Raw genomic sequence first — 21,030 nt, forward strand, 5'->3', positions numbered from 1 at the left:
TTAAAGAAGAGATACAAGAACAGGAGACAGGTATGGAATTTAATAGTTGGACACTCTGCAGTTGAAATGTTGATGCATGCCTGTAGACATGAACAGGAAGCTGAGTTTTCAATTTGTTTTAGTTGTATGGCCAAGATTTTCAGAAAAAGAGACACCTAAAAAGTTAGGCTCTTAAGTAGAGTTGGGCAAAATATTTCAGACAAATAGTTTAAAAATGCAGTTTCAATTGATCTGAAACAATTTGCAAATTTGCCATGAATGTGCCAAATAGTTTTATCCAGAAATAAAAATTTGGAATGAGTCAAAATGACTGAAGGAGGAGAAAGCCACCTTCTGACTTTTAGCCCGATGGATTCTGGAACTCACCTGGGTGAAGGGAGACCTGGGTTCAAGTCCCTGATTCAGAGCATGGATTCAAACCTATGTCTCCCACATCAGTGCCCTAACCATCAGGCTGCAGAGTTATTCTTACCCACTCTGTCTGGCCCAATGCCTATTAAGGTAGTTTTTACAACATGGAACAGCTTCAAAGGAAGAGATGGAGACAAATCCACCCCAGAATACCCTACAGCTTTGTGGTTAAGGGACCTCTCTTGGCATGGGAGAGAGTCAGGTTCAAATCCAAACTCTGAAGCTGGAGTTAAATCCAGGTCTCCTCTCTCCCAGGTGAATGCCCTAACCACTGGGCTAAAAGTTATAAGGCTGCTGCCTCCTCACCTTTTAAAAATGCCTGTAAATACGTTGTTTCATTAGAACTCAAACTAATTTTTGATTCACTGAAATTTTTGGATTTGATTTGACCCACAATTTTTTATCCAATTTTTCAGATATGCCAGCCTATCAAAAAAGGTGATTCACCCAGATCTACTCCTAATTCCATATTTAGGAGCCTAACTTTAGGCTCCTATTTTCTAAAGCTTGGAAATAAAGGAGAAGCTCACCACTTTGAACCTGCTTGAATTGCTCCACATCGGCATTTGGACTAAGAGATTTCTGATGAACATTCCTGTTTGTTCCCAGTACTCTGCTAAGATTTGGTTTAGGCTTAGGAAGTCTGCATCTTGCAAACCTTGGTGTACTATTCACTTTGGGCACAGGGTGATCACTACAAAGAAATAGAAAAACACCATAAAATGTAACTTAACCTTTCCATTCTTTAATGTGTTTGAATTCAGTGTCAAGAAGAAATTAATACCAGCAATGAGGGCCGTAATGGTGGGGGGGAGGGGAGGAGGGGAGGCAGTTGGGCCGATGAACAAGAGTAGTGATGGAGTTAGCAGGAAAAATGAACAGGCTGGCAGGAAGAAGAGAAGCAGAAAGACCAGTTGAACTGGGAGAACTTTGAGTGACTGGAGCCTGAGTACAGCTGTAATCATAGTGACCAACAAGGACCAGAACAAGTAGGTTTACAGCAGCTAGGTAACTCAGAATTTTAACTCTGCAACCGAAATCTTTAAAAAATGTAATATTTTGATTAAATTTAACCTTAAAGTAGAAGTAGGTCATCTAATTTTGAAGGTTTGGGGGTTGATTTTTGGAGGGGTCAATTTGGGTTAAAACAAGCAGGTGAAGTTACACATTAGCACTGTCAGGTTTTGCTTCAATGTAAAGATCTTAAACTTTTGCAGGGAACCTACGTTTGATCATTTTTGCAAGCAGCTAAAAAAAATGAACTTTCTAAACAAGTTGACATGATTACCAATTGCATTTTGAAAATAAGTTCATTGAGTTACTTCATGAACTTGAAGTTCATCTTTAAACAATATTCCACAACAGAAAGCAGAGCAGAGCCACATGCTCTAGCTATGGCAGAAGCCTTTTTTGCTATTAGTTATAGATGTACAGTGGCCACCTGAAAGCCTTTAAGCTGCATGACAAGTGACAGGAAGCAATGAAATTTAAACCACTGGCCTTTGTCTGACCAGTGACACAAAGTCTTCAGAAAAAAAGGCCAGATAAAATAATGGCCAGACATGTGAGGTAAGTTTTAAAATTCATTTTTTCAAGCATATCCTTATTTTAAAATGGGGATTCAGGAATTGGAAGTTGTACATTTCCATCACTCCTATTTTAACCTAAACATAAAGTCCCTATTTAAAAGGGAAGAAAAAAGGACAGGCATCCATATGAAGTGGAACTACATAACCTATGAGCTGTAATAGCTAAAACAAGACTACCTGTCAACCTAAAAGTATGGTGGCAGAAGCCTTAAAGGGGAGCCCTGTCAGAGAATGGATCACTGGGGGGGAAGATTAAAGAAAAACAGTGAAATTAACCTGCTGGGTGCAGCATCTTCCTTAAAAAAAATTTCTACACTTGCTTCTTTTCCAGAACTTTGGTCCTGTAGAATGACTTTGTTTCCATCCTCTGAGGGAACCAGTTCATTATTAGTAGGTGAAGAAAGTGACTGATTACTTGGGGCCGCATTTTGCTCTGTATTAGGCTGGTTTATGAGGCTATCAGCCACGTGCAATTCATCTTGATCAGGAAACACCTGTGTCCTTCCTTGTTTAAAAATAAAGGCATAATTAAAAAGATGCAAGTTTTATGTCTCCACATGAAGCCATTTACAGGTAGATCAACCATAGGCCTCATTTTGAATAACGGCATTCTACAGAGATACAAATTCAAATCCTGGGTAAAAGCACATCTTGAAGTCTAGATTTTTTGTTGGTTAGAGTGCAGGGATTACCTCTACATATGTTAAAAGTCAACCTAATGCCAGGTTAATAAACAATGATTTAACAGTATAACTAAACAGAATGGAAAACAATTTTTCTGGTTAAAGTAGTAAGACAAAACAGATGATGGACTACTATGGACCACATAAGCCTGGCTCTTCTCCACTGGTCTGACTCATGAGACACTAGTCTCTGTAAGACCTACACAAAACACAAAAAGAATCACAATACAAAAATCTAGGGGGCTAATGCTTTTTCTGGATCTCCTCTAGCATATCTTGTCTTTCCAGGTTTATTTTCTAGAGTATAAGCTCTCCAGGGTATAGAGTGACTTGATATTTATGTCTCAGCTGCGCCAATCACACTACTGAGCATAACCAGGTTTTGGGGATTCAGGGATAATGAAAATAATCTTAGTACTAGTTTAATACTTTAAAAAAAACAAACAAACCTCTCATTAAAATGCTTTTAATAGATCAAGTTTCATCTCCCAAAAGAGACTGGATGAGGATACCAAATCTTCAACCTTTGAATCACCATTTGTTTTTTGTACAATTTTGTTTTAAAAATTAACAAAAACACTTAGGTGAACAACCTGAGTGTCCTATCAAAGAAAGAACTAATAACTGATCTTTCAATGGATAAAATGTAAGAACAGTAAGAATTCAGTAAGAATTTTCCTAAAGCTTCAGCAGCCAATTGAACCTCTATGAAGAGCTGAAGGCTGAAGTGAAAATTAATTTACTTCCTCCGCCCCCTGGCTACCAGTGACGGTTACATAGTGCTGCAACAGTTCTTTCAATATGGGTGGCAGTGGTGTTGCCATCTATACTGGCTTCTTTTTAAAAAAATGTTTTTTTTGATTCTGCTCCCCCACTCCTCCTCTGCAGTATTGCCAACTGCTGCTAACTCTAAGCAAGAGACCAAACCTGAGAACAAGTTCTGGATCTATCTCAGAAAAGGTAAGACAATAAAATGACCTAGACTTAAATTTTTAAATCATAAAATGATTCATCTGGGTGTATGGTGGCATGAGTACTTTATTAGCCTGAGTCTGAAGTAACTGTAATACATAGCAGTGAACATATCCACATACACACCTGCAAAATCCTTCTTAGTGGTACAAACAGAGGACAGCAGAGAAAAAAAGGTGCTGAATGCCCATTATGTTCAAGAGTCATACTGCCGGTATGAAATGAGTTGATCAGGGCATGTATTCCATGTGATGAGATACATATCAGTGTTTCGCTGAAAAAGAGCTCTACGCACTTCTGGCGAGCATGTAATGCAGTTGGCAGTATTTTGGCTAGGGGCTGGACCACTTTACCTTGCTAGATAGTGAATCATGGCCCAATACATCCTCCTGTCTTTCATACTGAACACTAAGGAAGAATCCAGACCTGCTGCTATAGTGACAGGATATGAAGGAAGGGTTATTATGACCTCTACCCAAACCCCAACCCACAAGTGAACCCAAGACACACACAGAAGGATTTGGCAAATAAATAGATCATACCTTGAGTGCTTATTTTTAACTGAAACATTGGATCTCCCATTGCAAGTAATGTCATGGCAGCTTCAGTGCTTCCATCATTAATCCCTGCAAAATTGTTCACATACATGTAAAATCACAAGCAAAGTCATTTCCTTAGAAGTTTAACTAAAACATGATCAAAAAGCAGATGTTACTGTCTTTGCTAAATTGAAACAAAACATATTTTTTCAATTTGTTTCCTCTTGGGGATTCCAGATATTAGTAGCAATACTTAACACACATAGTGATGGTCATCCATTAAACTAAAGGTGTTCTACAAACATTGAGTAAGCAGCAGTATTCCCATTTTATAGAGAGGGAAACATGGACAGAGGAAGCAATTTGCTCAGGTCACACAGATGTTTGGGTCTAGACCCAGGTCTTATGACTAATTTCTGTGTCCTATCCACTGGATGACAGTACCTCCCTTCTTTCATCTTCCACTACTTGGTAACATAGGATACAACATTTCTGCGTTCCAAAGCCATCATACTGAAATAAGCCCATAAACTCCAGTAGGGTTTTGCCTCTTCACTGAAAATGGTTATTTATCTTTAAACAAAGCCATCTCTTAGCAAAGTTTCAAAATGCAATTCTAAAAACCAATGGATCCATTTGGGGCTTTTTGCAATGGGAAAAAAATATTTTACTGTTCTAGGAGCAGACCAGGAAGCAATTTCTGACTCAGTCATGATGTTTCCCTGTTTCCCCCATAGTATGTGCTGGCTGGCAAGTCTGCGAGAGTGATGGTGATTGGTACCAGAGCCATAGATTTGCCCATTTCCGTACCTTCCAGGCATTGTTTCAAGCCCCTGAAAAGGTTGCTTTTCCCCTAGCACAGCTACCAACAGCATGGGTAATCAGTGCATGGGAGTGAGTGGGCACAGGACAGCCACAATCTGGATGTAAGCCAACAGCCTTGTAACTCTTGGTTTGTCTGATGGACCTCACTGAAGAAGTAGTCAGTTAGCACAGTTCCTCCAAAACTATGTATAAGACCTCATCAACTCACGGTTGGCTGGCTTGGTCTATGTTAAGACAGAGGGCCACCCAAAAATAAGTATCAGAGGGGTAGCCGTGTTAGTCTGAATCTGTAAAAAGCAACAGAGGGTCCTGTGGCACCTTTGAAACTAACAGAAGTATTGGGAGCATAAGCTTTCGTAGGTAAGAACCTCACTTCTTCAGATGCAAGTAATGGAAATCTCCAGAGGCAGGTATAAATCAGTATGGAGATAACGAGGTTAGTTCAACCAGGGAGGGCGAGGTGCTCTGCTAGCAGTTGAGGTGTGAACACCAAGGGAGGAGAAACTGCTTCTGTAGTTGGATAGCCATTCACAGTCTTTGTTTAATCCTGATCTGATGGTGTCAAATTTGCAAATGAACTGGAGCTCAGCAGTTTCTCTTTGGAGAAAGAGAAAATAAGTGTCTCTTGTCTCCAAAAATAAGTGTCTCTTGTATTTACCTGTGTCAGTCTCTGGATTTTCATGTGTAGTCACTTCCTTGAAGAAAAGATATAAATGATCTGTCAAATACAGCCAAAATCCCAAATAAAATTAATCTTCAATGTTAACTTAGTCCCCAGTGGCCAATTCTCAACTGCAAAGTTCAGCATGAGCAATCTGCTCTGATTGAATGGGGTTGTACAGCATCAACATTGGACTGACAAAGCCATCTAAAGAAAACTTGCACACTTCCTGCTCATGCCATGCCCGTCTATTAAACTATACTATGCCATACTATTACTATCTTACGTGTGCTCTGATGTTTAACACTATAAAAATTAAACATACTATATAACCTTAAGCATATTACTAAAAAGGAATGCTTACAATTTGTGAGGCATTCAGATTTTCATCTCTCTGCATCACAGGCTGGACAACCACATTTAAATCATGAGACAGATATTCAGCAGTAGTAATGCAGGGCACATCTGGGACATTCACAGATATTTCAAGCTGCAAAAATCAAAGTTATTCCTATTTATTAAAAAAAGAAAGCTGTCTAAAACTTGCAGGAACACAAGAAAATGGCTGTATATGCACATGATATAATACTATTTTCTTCTAAACCAAATATTAAAATTAGTATCTAAAGTAATCTATGATTTTGGGAAAGTGTCTGGATTTAAAGTAAATTATGCCAAACCTGAAATGCTAGCTGCAAATTTGCCAGGCTCTGAAAAGTCATTCCTCCAGAAAACACTTGGGTACAAATGGGCAACAAATTCTATAAGATACCTGTGAATTCAAATCTCAAATAACCTAGAAGAGCTCTATGATTTTAATGTCAAATCACAACATCAGCAAATGACAAAGGATCTGGGATGCTGGTGTAAGTATACAATTTCTTGGTTGGGAAAAACAGCCAGAGTGAAAATGAACATTTTGCCAATAGTCTCTTTCTTGTTTCAAAATCTTTCTGAGATTATCTCAGATAAAACCCTAGCAGGAATACAAAGGATGTTAGAATGTATATGGAATAAAAAAAGATCAAGAGGAAACCCACATCCCAGGTGAGTACCAAGTTCAAGTCCCTGATCTGAATCAATTCAGACTGCCCAAAAATTCAGTGCATGGACTTGAACTCGACAACATATTAAATATGGATGTAGGAGACACAGGTTCCAGACCCTGCTCTGAATTAGGCTATTCAGGGGGTGTTCTCTCTCACTAATCCTGCAGCTGAGAAACCTTCCTGACAAAAAAGTTTTCCCAAAACGAATACGATTCCTCAAAAAGTTTCAGTTCCGACAAATCAGCATTTTACAACAACAACAACAAAAAACATTTAGTTGAAAAATTCCTAACCCGCTGGAATTTACCAGTTGACTTGAAAGGGAAAAATACTGTTATGAGCTGGACGAAACCTTGTTATGGACTGAGTTAAAACATTTGTCGAAACTGATGTGTGCACCCACTCTTCACTTAAGATAAGTGTTTCTTACAACTACGGGACCACACCTACAACAAGGCCTAATAGAAACAAGCACCATGTGGGCAAGGGGGGTTCCACTGGGCATTGTGTCCAGGTGGGTGGGTGAGATGGGGTGGTGGAAAGGCAGAACGCACAGAAACTGAGGGTATGTCTACACAGCCGATGTTAAAGCACTACCGTGGAAGCGCCTGAACGTGGCTGGATAGTCGCGGCTCCAGCACTGAGAGAGACCACCCCCACGAGGGGAATAGCCACCAGCACAAGGAGCACAGCTCCCAGCACTGTAGCACTATCTACACTGCCACTTTACAGTGCTGAAACTTGCATTGCTCAGGGGTGTGTTTTTTCACACCCCTAAGCAAAGAAAGATTCAGAGCTGTAAGTGGCAGTGTAGACAAGGCCTGAGAACAGGCAAGAAAACCCAAAGGGGGGGTGGAGAGGGACACAGACAAGCAGCAGCCCGTAAGCACAGTGAGACTGGGAAACACTAGAGAGAGCACTTTTGGGTCTGGCGTTGGCTAAAGAGGCTTGCGGCTGTAAACTATGGTTATGTCTATGCTACGGACCTTACAGCAGACAGCTGTACCACTGCAGCTGCATCGGCATAAGGTCTCCTGTGTAGCTGCTCTATGCCAGCGGGAGAGTGCTCTCCCATTGTCATAATTAAACCACCCCCAACAAGAGGCGGTAGCTATGGCGGCTGGAGAGCATCTCCCACCAACACAGTACTTTCCACACTGGCAGTTTTGTTGGTGTAACTTATGTCAGTCAGTTTTTTCACACCCCTGACCAACAAAAGTTTTGCTGACAAAAGCAGTAGTGTAGACAAAGCCTAAGGAACTACTTATTTTGTTCTTGGTTCCTTCTGTGTTCAGAGAAACAGTAATTTGTGCATTTTCTGTAAATAAACAAAAATGCATAAAAAAATACCCAAAACCAATTTCTACTCCAAAATGGAACATTCTCAGGGCCCCAAAAGTTTGACTAGTTACTTGAGTTGATAAGGGGCAACAGTACTATGTATTAGAGGTGGAGCTGGTAGAACCGCCTATTATTAAGGCTATCCAAAATTTCCCATTATAAGACCCGGTTTTCAGTGGCTTATAACTCTGCTAAACTTAATTGTTCCAGATGAAATTTTCCATGCTAGGTGCCTGCCCCAGGCTGAAATTTATTTAGATTTTACAAGTTTCAGCAAAAATAATTCAGACATTTCAGAGAATGAGATTTGGGAAAAACACAGTTTTGACCGGTTAAAAAAAATAACCATTTTGTTGAGAAGCTCTTATACCTCCACACTTTGAAGCAGGGATTTGAAATTTGGCAAGGACTGCCTTTGAGTCAAGGAAAGGCTTTTTGCTGTTGTACTGAAAACCTACTCAATTTGGCCAAGCTATAAACTTAAGAAAAATTTCCATCTGCACAGGCTCAGTAGACATTTGCTAGAATCTGGCAGCTAATTTCTCTGAATTGTTCTGTCTGCACTGAGCATGCTCCATTCCCTCAGAGTTCTTGTGCGCCAACCGGACCATGCATCCACCATCCCCACAAAGCAGCTGAGAATGCTCCAGCCCAGTGTTGCAGGGACTGAGCAGGGCTCTCTCTGCAATTGCTTCTCTGGGCTACACAACTGAGAGCTAAGAGAGTCTCTCCTATGCTCTTACTGCTCCTACTCCCAGGCAACTTGGAGAAGGAAACAGTCTGACTTGAATGCAAAGGGAACAAGAGTCAGAGTGGTGGTTTATTTTCTGTGGGTCTGTTTTCATTTTTTTGGAAGGAGGGTGGGGGTGCAAGAAGCCAAAGAAGTGAGGAGAAGAAGGAAGAAGACTTGACTTGCAGAGCAAAACAATTGGCAGCTGTGGTGGAAAGATGACTGACTGGGAGAAGGAGCTGGGGTCAAGTCTGGGAGTGGCTGGGCAAGGAACCTGGGACCAGGACAAGGAGCAAGGGAGCAAGACAGGAAACTGAGCAAAAAAACTAGGATGAAGAGCCAGGGGAGGAGGAGAAACGGGACTGAGATAAGGACAGGGTGGAAGGGACAAACTAGAAGGGGTCAATGAGGGAGTGGGACAGAAAGGTCCATGACCACTGGAGCACACTTCCCTCCAGAACCTAGAATGGAACCAAAAAGATTCTTGAGTCTCAACATTCTTCTGATGTCAGTAAGTACACGTGAAACCCAGTGACAAAGTGTCTCTCTGTCTCATCTCCCTCTAGTGGTTGGTCCGCAGAGAATGACAGATTACTACTGCTACCAGTTACTCTTAGTTCAAGTGGCAGAGAGTTATGATGTAGCTCTAAAGGTTCCAACCCATGTGAGTGTCAATGGTTTGACATGATAGAATTTGTTTTCTGTGGGTTTTTTTTTAAAAAGCCTAGAAAAAATAATAATATGTGGTCATGTAATTAAAGATGATTATGGTGAACTTACTCAAGGGGCCCAAATTCAGACTGCACAGGCAACTTTAATTCTAGCATTTTCTAATTTTGGGTGCTTCACTTTGCAACCTTAACATTCTTTTAACAGGTTTTTTTTAGTGCAATACACACATTAATTAGAATGTAAATATGTATAATGTCATGAGACAAGATTGTTATGGTCAGGTATGTTTCTTGAGAGAGCAATCAGAAGAACACAGGTTGCTCTGATTCTGACACTCAAACATGAAATTGAAATGTTTGCATCCATTCTGTCTTAGGCCGCAAGCTTGCAATGTACTCTGCAAAGGTGGATTCCTGTGCTCACAGAGAGCCCAATTGAATGAAACGGGACTCACCCAGAGCCTCCCACACAATACTCATTGCAGGACGGGGCTTTAGGCTAAGTTCCTTGAGCAGCCTGTGCATCTCGTCCAGAACCAAGAACACATGCCACAAATATTAATGCCACTCCACCACCAGTTCATTTGTCAATTAAACAAAACAGAAAAACTGCTGACCCACAACATGTCTGTAAAATAAATTTGCTATTGGTACTACAACTCAAGCGAAGGCAAGTGTGAGAAAAGCTGGTGGCAAAAGGAAAGACTACACTCCAAAACACCAGAACTCTACAAAACAAGTCAACATGTCATACCTCTTCCATGGTTTCCTCAATCTGGACAGGAATAGGTTTTGGAGATCGAAGACCTACAGGAACAAACACTGGAGCTTTGTTTACTTCTTCTGGTGAAAAACATTCATCTTCATCATCCAGCTCAAATTCATCTGCATCATCTTCATCCTCCTCCTGAGAAGCTCGGAGGGTCACCAAGGTTACCTTTGAACTCCCATGTTCTTTCCCAGATCTCTTGCTGTGGGCCGTTTTCAAGCCTTTGCCTTTGGTGATATTTGGTTTAATCTTTCGACGTGGTTTTCCCTTTTCACAGCGATCAACTTCACATTCAGAGGCAGAAGAAGTTCTTAGCTCAGATACACGTTTTGACAGGCCTGCCTGTTCGGATGACCTTCTAGGCTGCCTTCTAAATGGATATAAAAAAAGAAATTCACTTTTTAGTAAAGTAGCAATATTAAACATTAAAAGGAATTAATGTTAAAGTCGCAGTGAACTCACGTGGTAATTGGGATTATGATAAGTGTTGAGACATGATAATTAATTACGATCATACACTGGGAAAAATAAAATCAGTACTTCCCTTGGTCAGCATTCCCATTCCTTTGTGAATGTTCAAAGTACTGATATTGTATTGTGGATATAATTAGTTTCCTTATCTTTTAACTTCAGTCAGAAATTCTGGAAAACTGCTGTGCAGTGAAATTTAAAGGACCTGGTAATTTATGGCAATAGCGAGGAGGGGATTGTTTCTTTTTATTGTGGAGAATCAAGAGTGCGTGCACGCATGTGTATTTTACAATCTGTGAACCCTTCAGCAGGCAGCTTAGTCAAGAAAGAGCCTATTCTCCACACTGACTTTGCAGGAGAAAGACTCAAGTACAGATGGGTGACAGAAGTGGTCAAGAGTTTTAAGATGAGAATTCCATCCATGAAAAAACATCTGGGGAATAACATCTGTGCATGCCCACACACCCCCATCCACCCCACATCAGAAGAGTGGGCAGACAGAAAAAGTGAGAAACTTAACTATGGGATCTTAGTTGGGCTAGTATCATTATTAAACCCTTAGTTACTTCACCTTATCAGTTTGTCTGAGGTCTTCTCCTGAGCATAAAGAGGCTGAGAATCTTCCTCTTGTTCTATTTGACTTTCACTCTCCGACAATCTCTCTGGAGACTGGAATTTACAGGACTGCCTGCTCCTTTTAGGAAGCACTGCCTCAATACTGTCTGCAGACTCTTTTTTCCGTGAAACCTCTGTGGAGGATGCAACTTCCACTAAGTTACCAGATGTGTGCTAAATAGACATGAAGACAATGACTGCCAAAGTAAGTTTATATTTGATAATGGACAATGCTATACTAATGGTATTAAGAGTTTTCCATTATCTATAAATAGATCCTTTCCAAAAAAAAAAAAAAAAAAAAAAAAAAAAAAAAAGCATTAGTCAAATTCATGAACAAAATCCAAAACTGTAACCTCTGCTTCTTTCTTAGACAACCTTTTTCTAAGCTAACCTGGCTGCCCAGCTGAACCAGAAGAGCACTTGAAATAACTATTGACTACTGCTCCCAGTTGTGTTTTGGGGTTTTTTGTACAGCCGTATAACCCTTCGTACTCAACTTCATGTTACTGCTGCTAATTGCCACACCGGTGGTGGCCCATGTCTAACTACAGCAATCAGGAAGATTGACACTCAGGGCCTACACACTTTCTAGATCAGGGATCAGCAACCTTTCAGAAGTGATGTGCCGAGTCTTCATTTATTCACTCTGATTTAAGGTTTCAGGTGCCAGTAATACATTTTAACGTTTTTAGAAGGTCTCTTTCTATAAGTCTATAGTATGTAACTAAAACTATTGTTGTATGTAAAGTAAATAAGGTTTTTAAAAACGTTTAAAAAGCTTAATTTAAAATTAAATTAAAATGCAGAGCCCCCTCGGACCAGTGGCCAGGACCCAGGCAGTGTGAGTGCCACTGAAAATCAGCTTGCATGCCACCTTTGGCACGTTGGCCATAGGTTGTCTACACTTGTTCTAGATCCACCTAGGAAGAGGAAACTGCTTGTATTTTCTGACAAAGCAAAGACAGTGGGATTAGGCGAATGAAGGATGGTTTCTTCTCTGCCCTTGCATGAAATGAAGAGAGAATGCTGCAGCAATTTAGATGAAGTAGCTTAAACAGAACAGTAGAATCACAGAAATGGAGGGCTGGAAGGGACCTCATGAAATCATCAGGCCTAGCTCCCTATAAAGGGGCAGGGCCAAGTAAACCTAGACCATCCCTGACAGTTATTTGTCCAAACTGTTCTTAAAATCCTCCACTGATGGGGATTCCCTTGGAAGGCTAGTTAATACCTGGAATACCTTGATAGTTAGAAAGTTTCTCCCAATATCTAACCTAAATCTCCCTGGCAGCAGATTAAGTCCATTACTTTTGGTCTTATATTCAGTGGCATGGAGAACAAATGATCACAGTCCTCTTTATTACAGCACTTAACGTATTTGAAGACTTATCAGGTTCCCCCTCAGTTTTCTTTTCTGAAGACTAAACATGCCCAGGTTTTTTGTTTGTTTGTTTGTTTTTGTTTTTTTAAAACCTTTCCTCATTCAGACATACCAGAAAGTTTGCCTAGAGCAGAGAGATCCCTACATTAAGTGGCCCCTCCTAGCATTTTGTTGTTGCTGTTTCCTTCAGGAGCTCTGCTGACATAGAACCCTTGAACTTGTTCTTCTGAGATGATGGCAAAAACCCATTAGCCATTGAAGTTCCCTGAGAAACCTTCACCATAAAACCCAGAAAATTATTAGGGGTGAAAGAATAATCTTCACTTTATCCAGTAAATCACAATCTCAACTAGTCATCAGTTGGTTCAGTTCAGTAAGAACATCTCACTTTTTAAACATGTATCAGTAATTGTACATCATCAGCTACAGGCCTTTGGCTGGAATAATTTACAGGCCCAAAATATTTAGTGAATCTGTCAAACAGCAGGGCTTCTTTTCAGCTTGCTAAGGACTCTCTGCCATGCCCACAGTCTCTTTTAACAAAGTTTTATTGTCCAAATGTATCAAAACAGTCCCGCACTCAGCTCACCCTTTACATCTAAGGCTCTCACTGTCTCCCATTCCAGGGGACTCTAGCAATTCTGTTGCTCCTGCTTCCTAGCTCTCTCAGCCAGTTTGACACCCCATCCCCCCGATCTCTCACTGACCCTTTATAGACCCAGATGCAGCCCTGCCCCCTTAATTGGCCCAACTGGCACAGAGGCACCGGACCTATTTCAGTTACAAGGGCAAGCCATGCTGTGACAGAACCATATACTGAGGGGGAAATAAAAAAAGTCTGAGTTGTACATTGCAGACAACTGAAATAAAGTGAAGCATCCTATGTCAGCTCAGTGCTATCCCAGAAATTAAAATAAAAAATAAAAGCCTCAACAGGTTGCCTGAATTATGTAGTTCCACATTCATTAATATTTAATATACAAGTCACAAAAGACCTTGTGTGCATACATACTGATTTTAAGCAGTTGTGGTTATGAACAGCTGCCTTTATTTGTATTGTTGAGTGTGTAAAAGACACTTATTTACATTTGCAGGTAATTAAATTACGGAATATTTAAGTGAATGAAGTCACTGATGGCAAATCAAAATGTAATGCAGTAAAATATAAAAGATGAAACATTTTCTTTTAAAATACTTCTAAACTATGTAGGCTTTGTGCTCGTTATTTTTACATCTATTCACCACTGGCAATGAGATTCAAAGAACCAATTTAACCCCTGATATCCAGAAAGTAGATTCTGCAAAATCCATAGGTCATAAGAAGAAGAAAGCAGAAGAAAAGAATTCATTCACTGACATAATAGGCTGACCTAGATCTGATGTTCAGTACTTACCAGTAATGAGGTTAGGTTTTCTGATTTTATACCACATGATACCAGACCTTCTTCCGTATTTCTAGCTTCAGTCTTTTCCTCAGTTGTGTTTTCTCCCTCTTCAAGGGCTTCTTTCTTTCTTATTGCTCTAACTAGGTTTGGCTTTGGCCTCCGTAAATGGCCCCTCACTAGCTGTGCAGGTTTTATAGCACTTGGTTTACTTTCTTCTCCAGAACTGGACCTAGGAAAATATTATGATTGTACATATTAGTAGTCACCGACCATTAAAATAGCTTTTGCAAATCTACTGTACTAGCCTAACTATATGTAACATCTGCACAATGTGAACCAGGAAAAAAAAGTCGACTCCCATAAAGGTTAATCGCATACAGTATTTTAAGAAGTCCACTCAGAGGAAAAGGAAGATATGAAAAGAGAAATTGCCTGCACATCATTTTCAGTGGTGGATGTTTCAGTTTTCTTTGTGGCAGTACTGGCTCTTTTGAGTGCAAGTGGAATATTTTGGGGGGGGGGGGGGGTGTGCAGGAGAGGACAAGCCACTGTGTGCTCAAGGTGCCCAAAGCTAACTCAAGTGCAAGTCGAGATTTCCCCCCCCCCCCCCGAACAAATAGATAGCGGATGAAAAGATGTCCTATTATCATCATTTGTTTCTCTTGGGACAGAAGAGGGGAAAGTCTTCTCTGATACTAGGGTATTGGTAATGAAGAGTCTGAACTTATTCTATAAAATTGATTTGATGATTCTGAAGATTGGAAAGTTTCTGCAATTAGAAAAAGAAAGAATCCAAGGTCTGGCCAAATTAATACGGAGGAACGTGTTACTGATGTAGAGAAAAATCTCATCTTGGCATGATGCACTGTCTAATGACTTAAAGCAAACAACACTGGCCAGTGGAGTAATATTTTATGGCAAACAGAAGCAGGATAACATTGCAGGAATTCAGAATGTAATCAAATCAGGTTATGAGAAATCTGATGAACTGGATAAAATGAAAGGTTGGCATTCATCCCTACCTCTGATTTTGTTGCTGTCACTATGGCCAAGAGGCTGCCAAGAAGTGGTCCTTCAGTCTGGCTATATTAAGAACTATACAGATTACAAATGACTCTTCAAACACAAGGAATAAATCCTTAAACTACTCAAGGAGGTTGGCAAAATTAATGTAATAGCAATGGTAGCAGATGTCAGGGCTTTGCAGGTCAACATCCCACAAGAGAAGAAATAAGTGAATCTGGATATAGCATGAATACGACTTGTTCTTTTTATATATACACAGTCCTTGATCAGAGGTGGGCACAAATGGCATGCAGACAGTCCCAACTTTCAAAGGCCTAAGCCTAAACATCCATGCCTGGTTCCCACAGAATAACTATGCCTTAAAAAGTGGACTAGTTGGTGACATCGAGGCAGAGAATAAACTCCCTTGCTGCTTACCACAGCTCCACCAAAGGGACACATACAGGGAAAAACAAACAAACAAAACCAAAGCTAAACAATATTATAAGGGCAATTTTCTTCCAAGATTAAAAATCTGTTCGCACTGCAAGAAAACAAACTTTAAGACTATGTAATGGTGCCACCTGGTGACCCCTGCCATAACCAAAGTTATATATTACTGATAAAGCTTTATAATACTTACAATTTTTAAACATGAATGGCTTAGTACAACAGTGTTTTAAAGACCATTCATTTATGAAATATGAACGTTACCTTTCAGAATAATTCGGAAGCCTGCTCTCAACATCTGTAGACATACAACTCTTTCTTTGATCGCTCTCATTGTTGCAGCTCAAAGATTTCTCAAGGGAGCAAAGTTTTTCTGATTGAATGCTTCTTTTTGGTGAGGTGACCCCACAGGAATCTGAACCATCTTTTTGGGCCAAATCCACTTCAGCCTTTAAATTATTTTAGAATAGCAAAAATATTAATATTAAATATGGTATTTTTAAAGAACAAAAAGCATTCTGAGTTATTATCCATAAATTAATCTGAATCAGAACTTCTTTCTAAAGGCTTTAAGCATCTTACGGTAACTAGTCATTGCTGCTATTCCTTCAATAAAGACAAGGCAACGTCTAGGACAGGCGTTCTCAAACTAGGGGTTGTGAGGTCATTACATGGGGGTTGCGAGCTGTCAGCCTCCATTCCCAAACCCCACTTCGCCTCCAGCATTTATAATAGTGTTAAATATTTTTTTTAAAATGTGTTTTTGAGAACCACTGGGGAGAATAAAAAACATCCAGTACTCTCCTTTTTGATCAGTTACTAGAGGACTCTGAATAAAAACATGGCAATAACAAATAGTCTGTAATGCATTTAAAATGCCTGTGCATTTTAAACATCGAGGGTCATGAAAATATCTGAAATTTCAAAATGTCTTTAGTTTTTAGGTAAAGAAACAGGATAAATCTTACCATTTGCTTAATAAACATCTAGGCATTTGTTCTGTGTTCCTGAGTGGTTTATATTAAATTGTAAGTATCATGCATAAGGATAAAAAAATGATTTAATTCATGCCTAGTATGTGGGTTTATTAGCCTACTTAAGCATTTTCTTCATAAAACTGCAAATAAAAGACAGGTATCAATAAGCATGAACAAAAAGATCTCAGTAAAATTCTCACTTTTGGAGAGAGATGTACATCAGAATCCCTATGTGGTAAAGGGCTCTCCTCTGCTTTTCCTGTTTCCCCTTCAACTGGAGCAGTAACTTTTTCTGCCACTGGCTCTTCTTTCTTGCCATATGCCCTTCCCAGGTTTGATCTAGCCCTCTGGAACCAACTCCTCATTAGCTGTGCTGGTTTGATAGCACATGGCTTATCTTCTTGGGAACTGGATTTTTCAGTGCCAATGATTTAAAAACAGAAAATGTCACATGGTTACAATTAATGGAACCTGTTACTGCACTCATTGTTAACAGATTTTTTAAAATCAATACTTATACAAAAGAGTTAAAAAATTTTTCCATGCTGTGCCTTTTGGTTTAAGATCAGGAAAATGTGCTCCTTTAGCATTTACAGTTTCTAGTTTTCAGCATTTGGGGAGTAACTCTGAACATGTAACATAGCCAAAGCCCAGTGTCAAGATTTTTCTTACTATTATTTTTCTGCTGTGTGTCATACACATCACTGCTAACTATTTTCATACTACTAGGAAGTAGCCCAAGCCTAAAAAAAGCGATATGAAGGGAATCAACAAATTCTGGCTTTCTAGATACCTAATTTCCAGAATTTAAATATTTATATCCTGGCTATGCTTGTGTGACAATACTTCTACCTGAATATATCAGTTATATGCAAACCCTTTTTTGATTCTAAGGGTTATGGGTGAGAAGGCCTCATAAATTGGTCTTAAATTGTGACACTAACAATACTTCATGTTAATTCATAATGTCTACTAACAACATTAAGTTGCAATTGTAAATAGAAACTAACAACATGTGCCTTATGCGTCTTAATTTAAAAATAAGATGTAAACAAATCCATGTATTGCTCCTGTGATGAGAAAGGTAGCAATATTGCCAATAAAAATTTAGAATGTTTGAAATTGTGCAATGATTTAAAAAGCACCACAATGAAAGAAGCACTCCAAAATTTATTTTGTTAGTCCAACCCCTTTGCTTGTAATTGATCAGGAGCTAAGAACCCCAATACCTCAGGTTAATTAGTGCCCTGTTATTTCATTTTTAACATAGAGGTGCATCAATAACAAGAAGGGAAAGTGAGGGCATTTCATTATAGCTACTCTGGTTCCACTGGTACTCAGATTAGGTTTTCAATCTTTCTGAATTTCTTATAAATAAAAGAGAAGAGGTAACAAAGGAGTAATAATTAAGGGCAGGAGCAAGGTATTTGAAAGATGGTGGGTCTCTAGAATCCCACCATTACTACTTTACTTCCCTCCCCTCTCCCCCAATCAAGATACATGTGTCAAGCCAACAGATTCCCCTTGCCTGTGGGTGCTGGAAAAATGTGACTTCCTCTGGAATCCCCAAAAGGAACAACCACATGCATTGTTCCCTGGCTCCAAGGATAGAATGTGTTGCCTTGCAAGTGCTGGCAAAGGCTAAGAAGTTGTTTTAAAGAATTAGTGTTTCTGCAATGTTAAAAAAGTTTGTAGAATTTCTTGTGGTTTGAAAAAAGATGTATTTAAAGTAAGTATTTTTGGAGGTATTCTTTTTCTATAAGAGGCATAAAATTGTTGAAGATCTATCTATTTTAGTTATTTATGTAATCAGGAACTTTAGTTTTTCTGTTGCTAGCAACATTAATAGCATCAGGGAAACCAGTAACCAAACACATACTTAGTACTTGCATTCACCTAGACTAATAACATAAGAATACATTGGGTCAGAGGAAACAAATAAGGACTTTGCCATTAACAATACTGGAAATCTTATCTGAAAAAACATGCAAATATTAATGTATTAGACATTTATATGCATTTGGAAAAAACTACCATTTGGAAAAGACAAAACTTGGTAGGAAAGAACTTTGAACTCAAATATATACAAGACAGCCCCACAGAGAAACAATATCAAGCACCTGGGCTCAACTAAAGAAAGCCACAGAATAAAAATGTTAGATGCTAGCACTGAAATAAAGGACCAGAGAGAATTGGAAAACATTGGGAAGAAAGGTACTGATACATGCACAGAGATCTTATTTGTACAATAGGTAAATGTTTGCATGAAAAGCTTTCAAACTTGTTTCCTAAACTTCAGCTCACCTGCTTTGTTCATCTGACACATTTTGGTAAATACCAGGCACTGGAGATTCTCCTTCTGGTGTCTGTTTCTCACAACCCAACAACTTATCTCCTGAAGCTTCAGAAGAGACAGCTTCATTTTCACCCTTTGGCTTGTGCTGAAAATATAACTATCATCAATACTGGTCATGTACTGCAAACAAGTACTAAAATGTCCCATGTTTTAAAATAGGATTGCATTTTATAAAATCACAGAAACTAAGGCTCTCTGTAAATATTAAAATGAAAACTATTTGAGCATGTAATTCCATTAATGAGCAGGCAGAAAAACAATCATAGGACAGAATTTTAAAATTTGAGTGCCCACAGGTAGGCATCTAAATCCATATTTAGGCACCTTAGGGATTTAAGAGCTTAACTATAGACACCCAAGTTTGAAAGTTTTGGGCATGCTGTTTTGCACATAGTGCCTTTCAGAGTATTTCATTGCAAGTTACAATGAAGAATCAGTAAACAAAATGCAGCTAAGAATCAGTAAACAAAATGCAGCTAAATATCCTCTGTTTTACAGATGCTTAAACAGAGGTAGGAAGGTGCTAAGTGACTTGCCTAAGGTTAACCAGCTTATGGTAAAGTCAGCAGGCATAGTCTTACTTCTATGGCAGTAGTGCTGTGCCACAAAAAGCTTAAAAAATAGAATGTAGCTTTGTATGTAAGAACTGATTGTTTCCTGCTGTTCCCTTCCTTGCCTTTCTGGCCTCCCTCACTTAGTTTCCCCAACATGGAGTTTATTTAACCAGGAAGGATGATGCAAAACCCTTATTTTTAAGTAGTTGATATGAGCCCAACCAGGAGTTACTTGATTGTGCCTAATCTTTCCTTCTATTGCAAATCCAACCAAAACCATACCCTTCGTTTTCCATAATAAGGCTTTTATTTATTAAAAATAAATAGATTTTAAAGAGTTCATTGTTGTAATGTCTGTAATAGCTCAACTTGGTAACGGTTTACCATATTATACCCTCTAAGCTTCAATCTGTTCGCTATTTAACTGCTGCATTATACGCCTTTTTGAGAAATATTAAAGAAAATGCCTTGAAGTGGTTTACTTGTACTACAACTTACTACAGTGGAGGGGATGCCAGCAGATTCATCTTTTTGCAGAGCTGATTGCTCAACTTCAGTCTTTTTTTCAGTTTCATCCTTTTCTGTTGCTCGTGTTTCTTTCCTTCCGATTGCCCTTCCTATGTTTGGCTTGGGTCTCTGGAATCGGCTCCTCACTAGCTGGGCTGGCTGAAGAGAGGCTGGTTTACTTTCTCCTTGAGAGATGAGTTTGCTGTGGAGCCTGCGAAAAAAGCAACATGATATCTGAAATCCTCTGTAACGCAGAGACATAATACTAGTATTCACAAGTCAGTTACATCTGTATCAATAAAGTCTTTCTGTTCTGTTTTTCTCGAACAGTGCAGATGTTAAATTTTAAACAAATACGATAGCACAGTGGTTCTCAACTGGGGGGCCGTGAACTGGTTTCGGGGGGGGACCAAGCAGGGCCAGCATTAGACTTGCTGGGGCCTGGGTATAAAGCCGAAGCCCCACTATATGGGGCTGACGCCCATGGCCCTGAACGCCGCCATGCGGGGCTAAAGCTGAAGCCTGAGCAATGTAACTTTGCAGGAGCCCCTGTGGCATAGGGCACCAAGCAATTACCTGGCTTGCTATCCCCTAACGCCGGCCCTGGCTTTTATATGCAGAAAACCAGTTATTGTGGCACAGGTGGGCCGTGGAGTTTTTATAGCATGTTGGAGGGCCTCAGAAAGAAAAAGGTTGTGAACCTCTGCCATAGCAGATAGTAATTTGAACAAAAAAAATTGCAGTTTCTCTTCACCTCAGCAGAAATTTTGCAGAAGGGCATTAGAGAAGCCTCATTACCTCCGTGCATCCATTATAGAATAGTTGTCTTACCTATTAGCTTTGTTTGTAGTGATTTTCAACAGGTCTCCAATACAAAAGCAAATTAGTGAGTTTCTGTTATAGCTTAAGTACACTTCAGAAATGGAGGGTGTTCATAAGTCTGAAATGTTCATAACTCTGAACAAAACATTATGGTTGTTCTTTCAAAAGATTGCAACTGAACATTAACTTAATACAGCTTGAAACTTTATTATGCAGGAAGAAAAATGCTGCTTTTAACCATTTTAATTTAAATGAACTGGAGCA

The 21,030-nt window shown here is 39.4% G+C and overlaps 1 protein-coding gene across 8 annotated transcripts in view; it reads right to left on the minus strand.

The window, feature by feature from the left end:
• BDP1 (B double prime 1, subunit of RNA polymerase III transcription initiation factor IIIB) overlaps positions 1-21,030 on the minus strand; it is an 82,896-nt gene that overhangs the window by 18,104 nt on the left and 43,762 nt on the right. For 6 of the 8 annotated variants that reach the window (XM_065599113.1, XM_065599111.1, XM_065599110.1 and 3 more), the window contains 12 exons: positions 19,936-20,155; positions 18,832-18,968; positions 16,728-16,935; positions 15,815-15,999; positions 14,105-14,324; positions 11,283-11,500; positions 10,226-10,610; positions 6,045-6,170; positions 5,678-5,714; positions 4,198-4,281; positions 2,277-2,505; positions 942-1,105 (listed from right to left, as the gene is read on the minus strand). In XM_065599113.1, coding sequence (XP_065455185.1) covers positions 942-1,105; positions 2,277-2,505; positions 4,198-4,281; positions 5,678-5,714; positions 6,045-6,170; positions 10,226-10,610; positions 11,283-11,500; positions 14,105-14,324; positions 15,815-15,999; positions 16,728-16,935; positions 18,832-18,968; positions 19,936-20,155 — 2,213 coding nt within the window. The remainder of the gene's footprint in view (positions 1-941; positions 1,106-2,276; positions 2,506-4,197; positions 4,282-5,677; positions 5,715-6,044; positions 6,171-10,225; positions 10,611-11,282; positions 11,501-14,104; positions 14,325-15,814; positions 16,000-16,727; positions 16,936-18,831; positions 18,969-19,935; positions 20,156-21,030) is intronic. The other 2 variants (XM_065599115.1, XM_065599114.1) reach the window with 1 other exon arrangement.

The sequence above is a fragment of the Chrysemys picta genome, chromosome 6 (assembly GCF_011386835.1).
Source record: "Chrysemys picta bellii isolate R12L10 chromosome 6, ASM1138683v2, whole genome shotgun sequence".
Lineage (NCBI taxonomy): Eukaryota > Metazoa > Chordata > Testudines > Emydidae > Chrysemys > Chrysemys picta.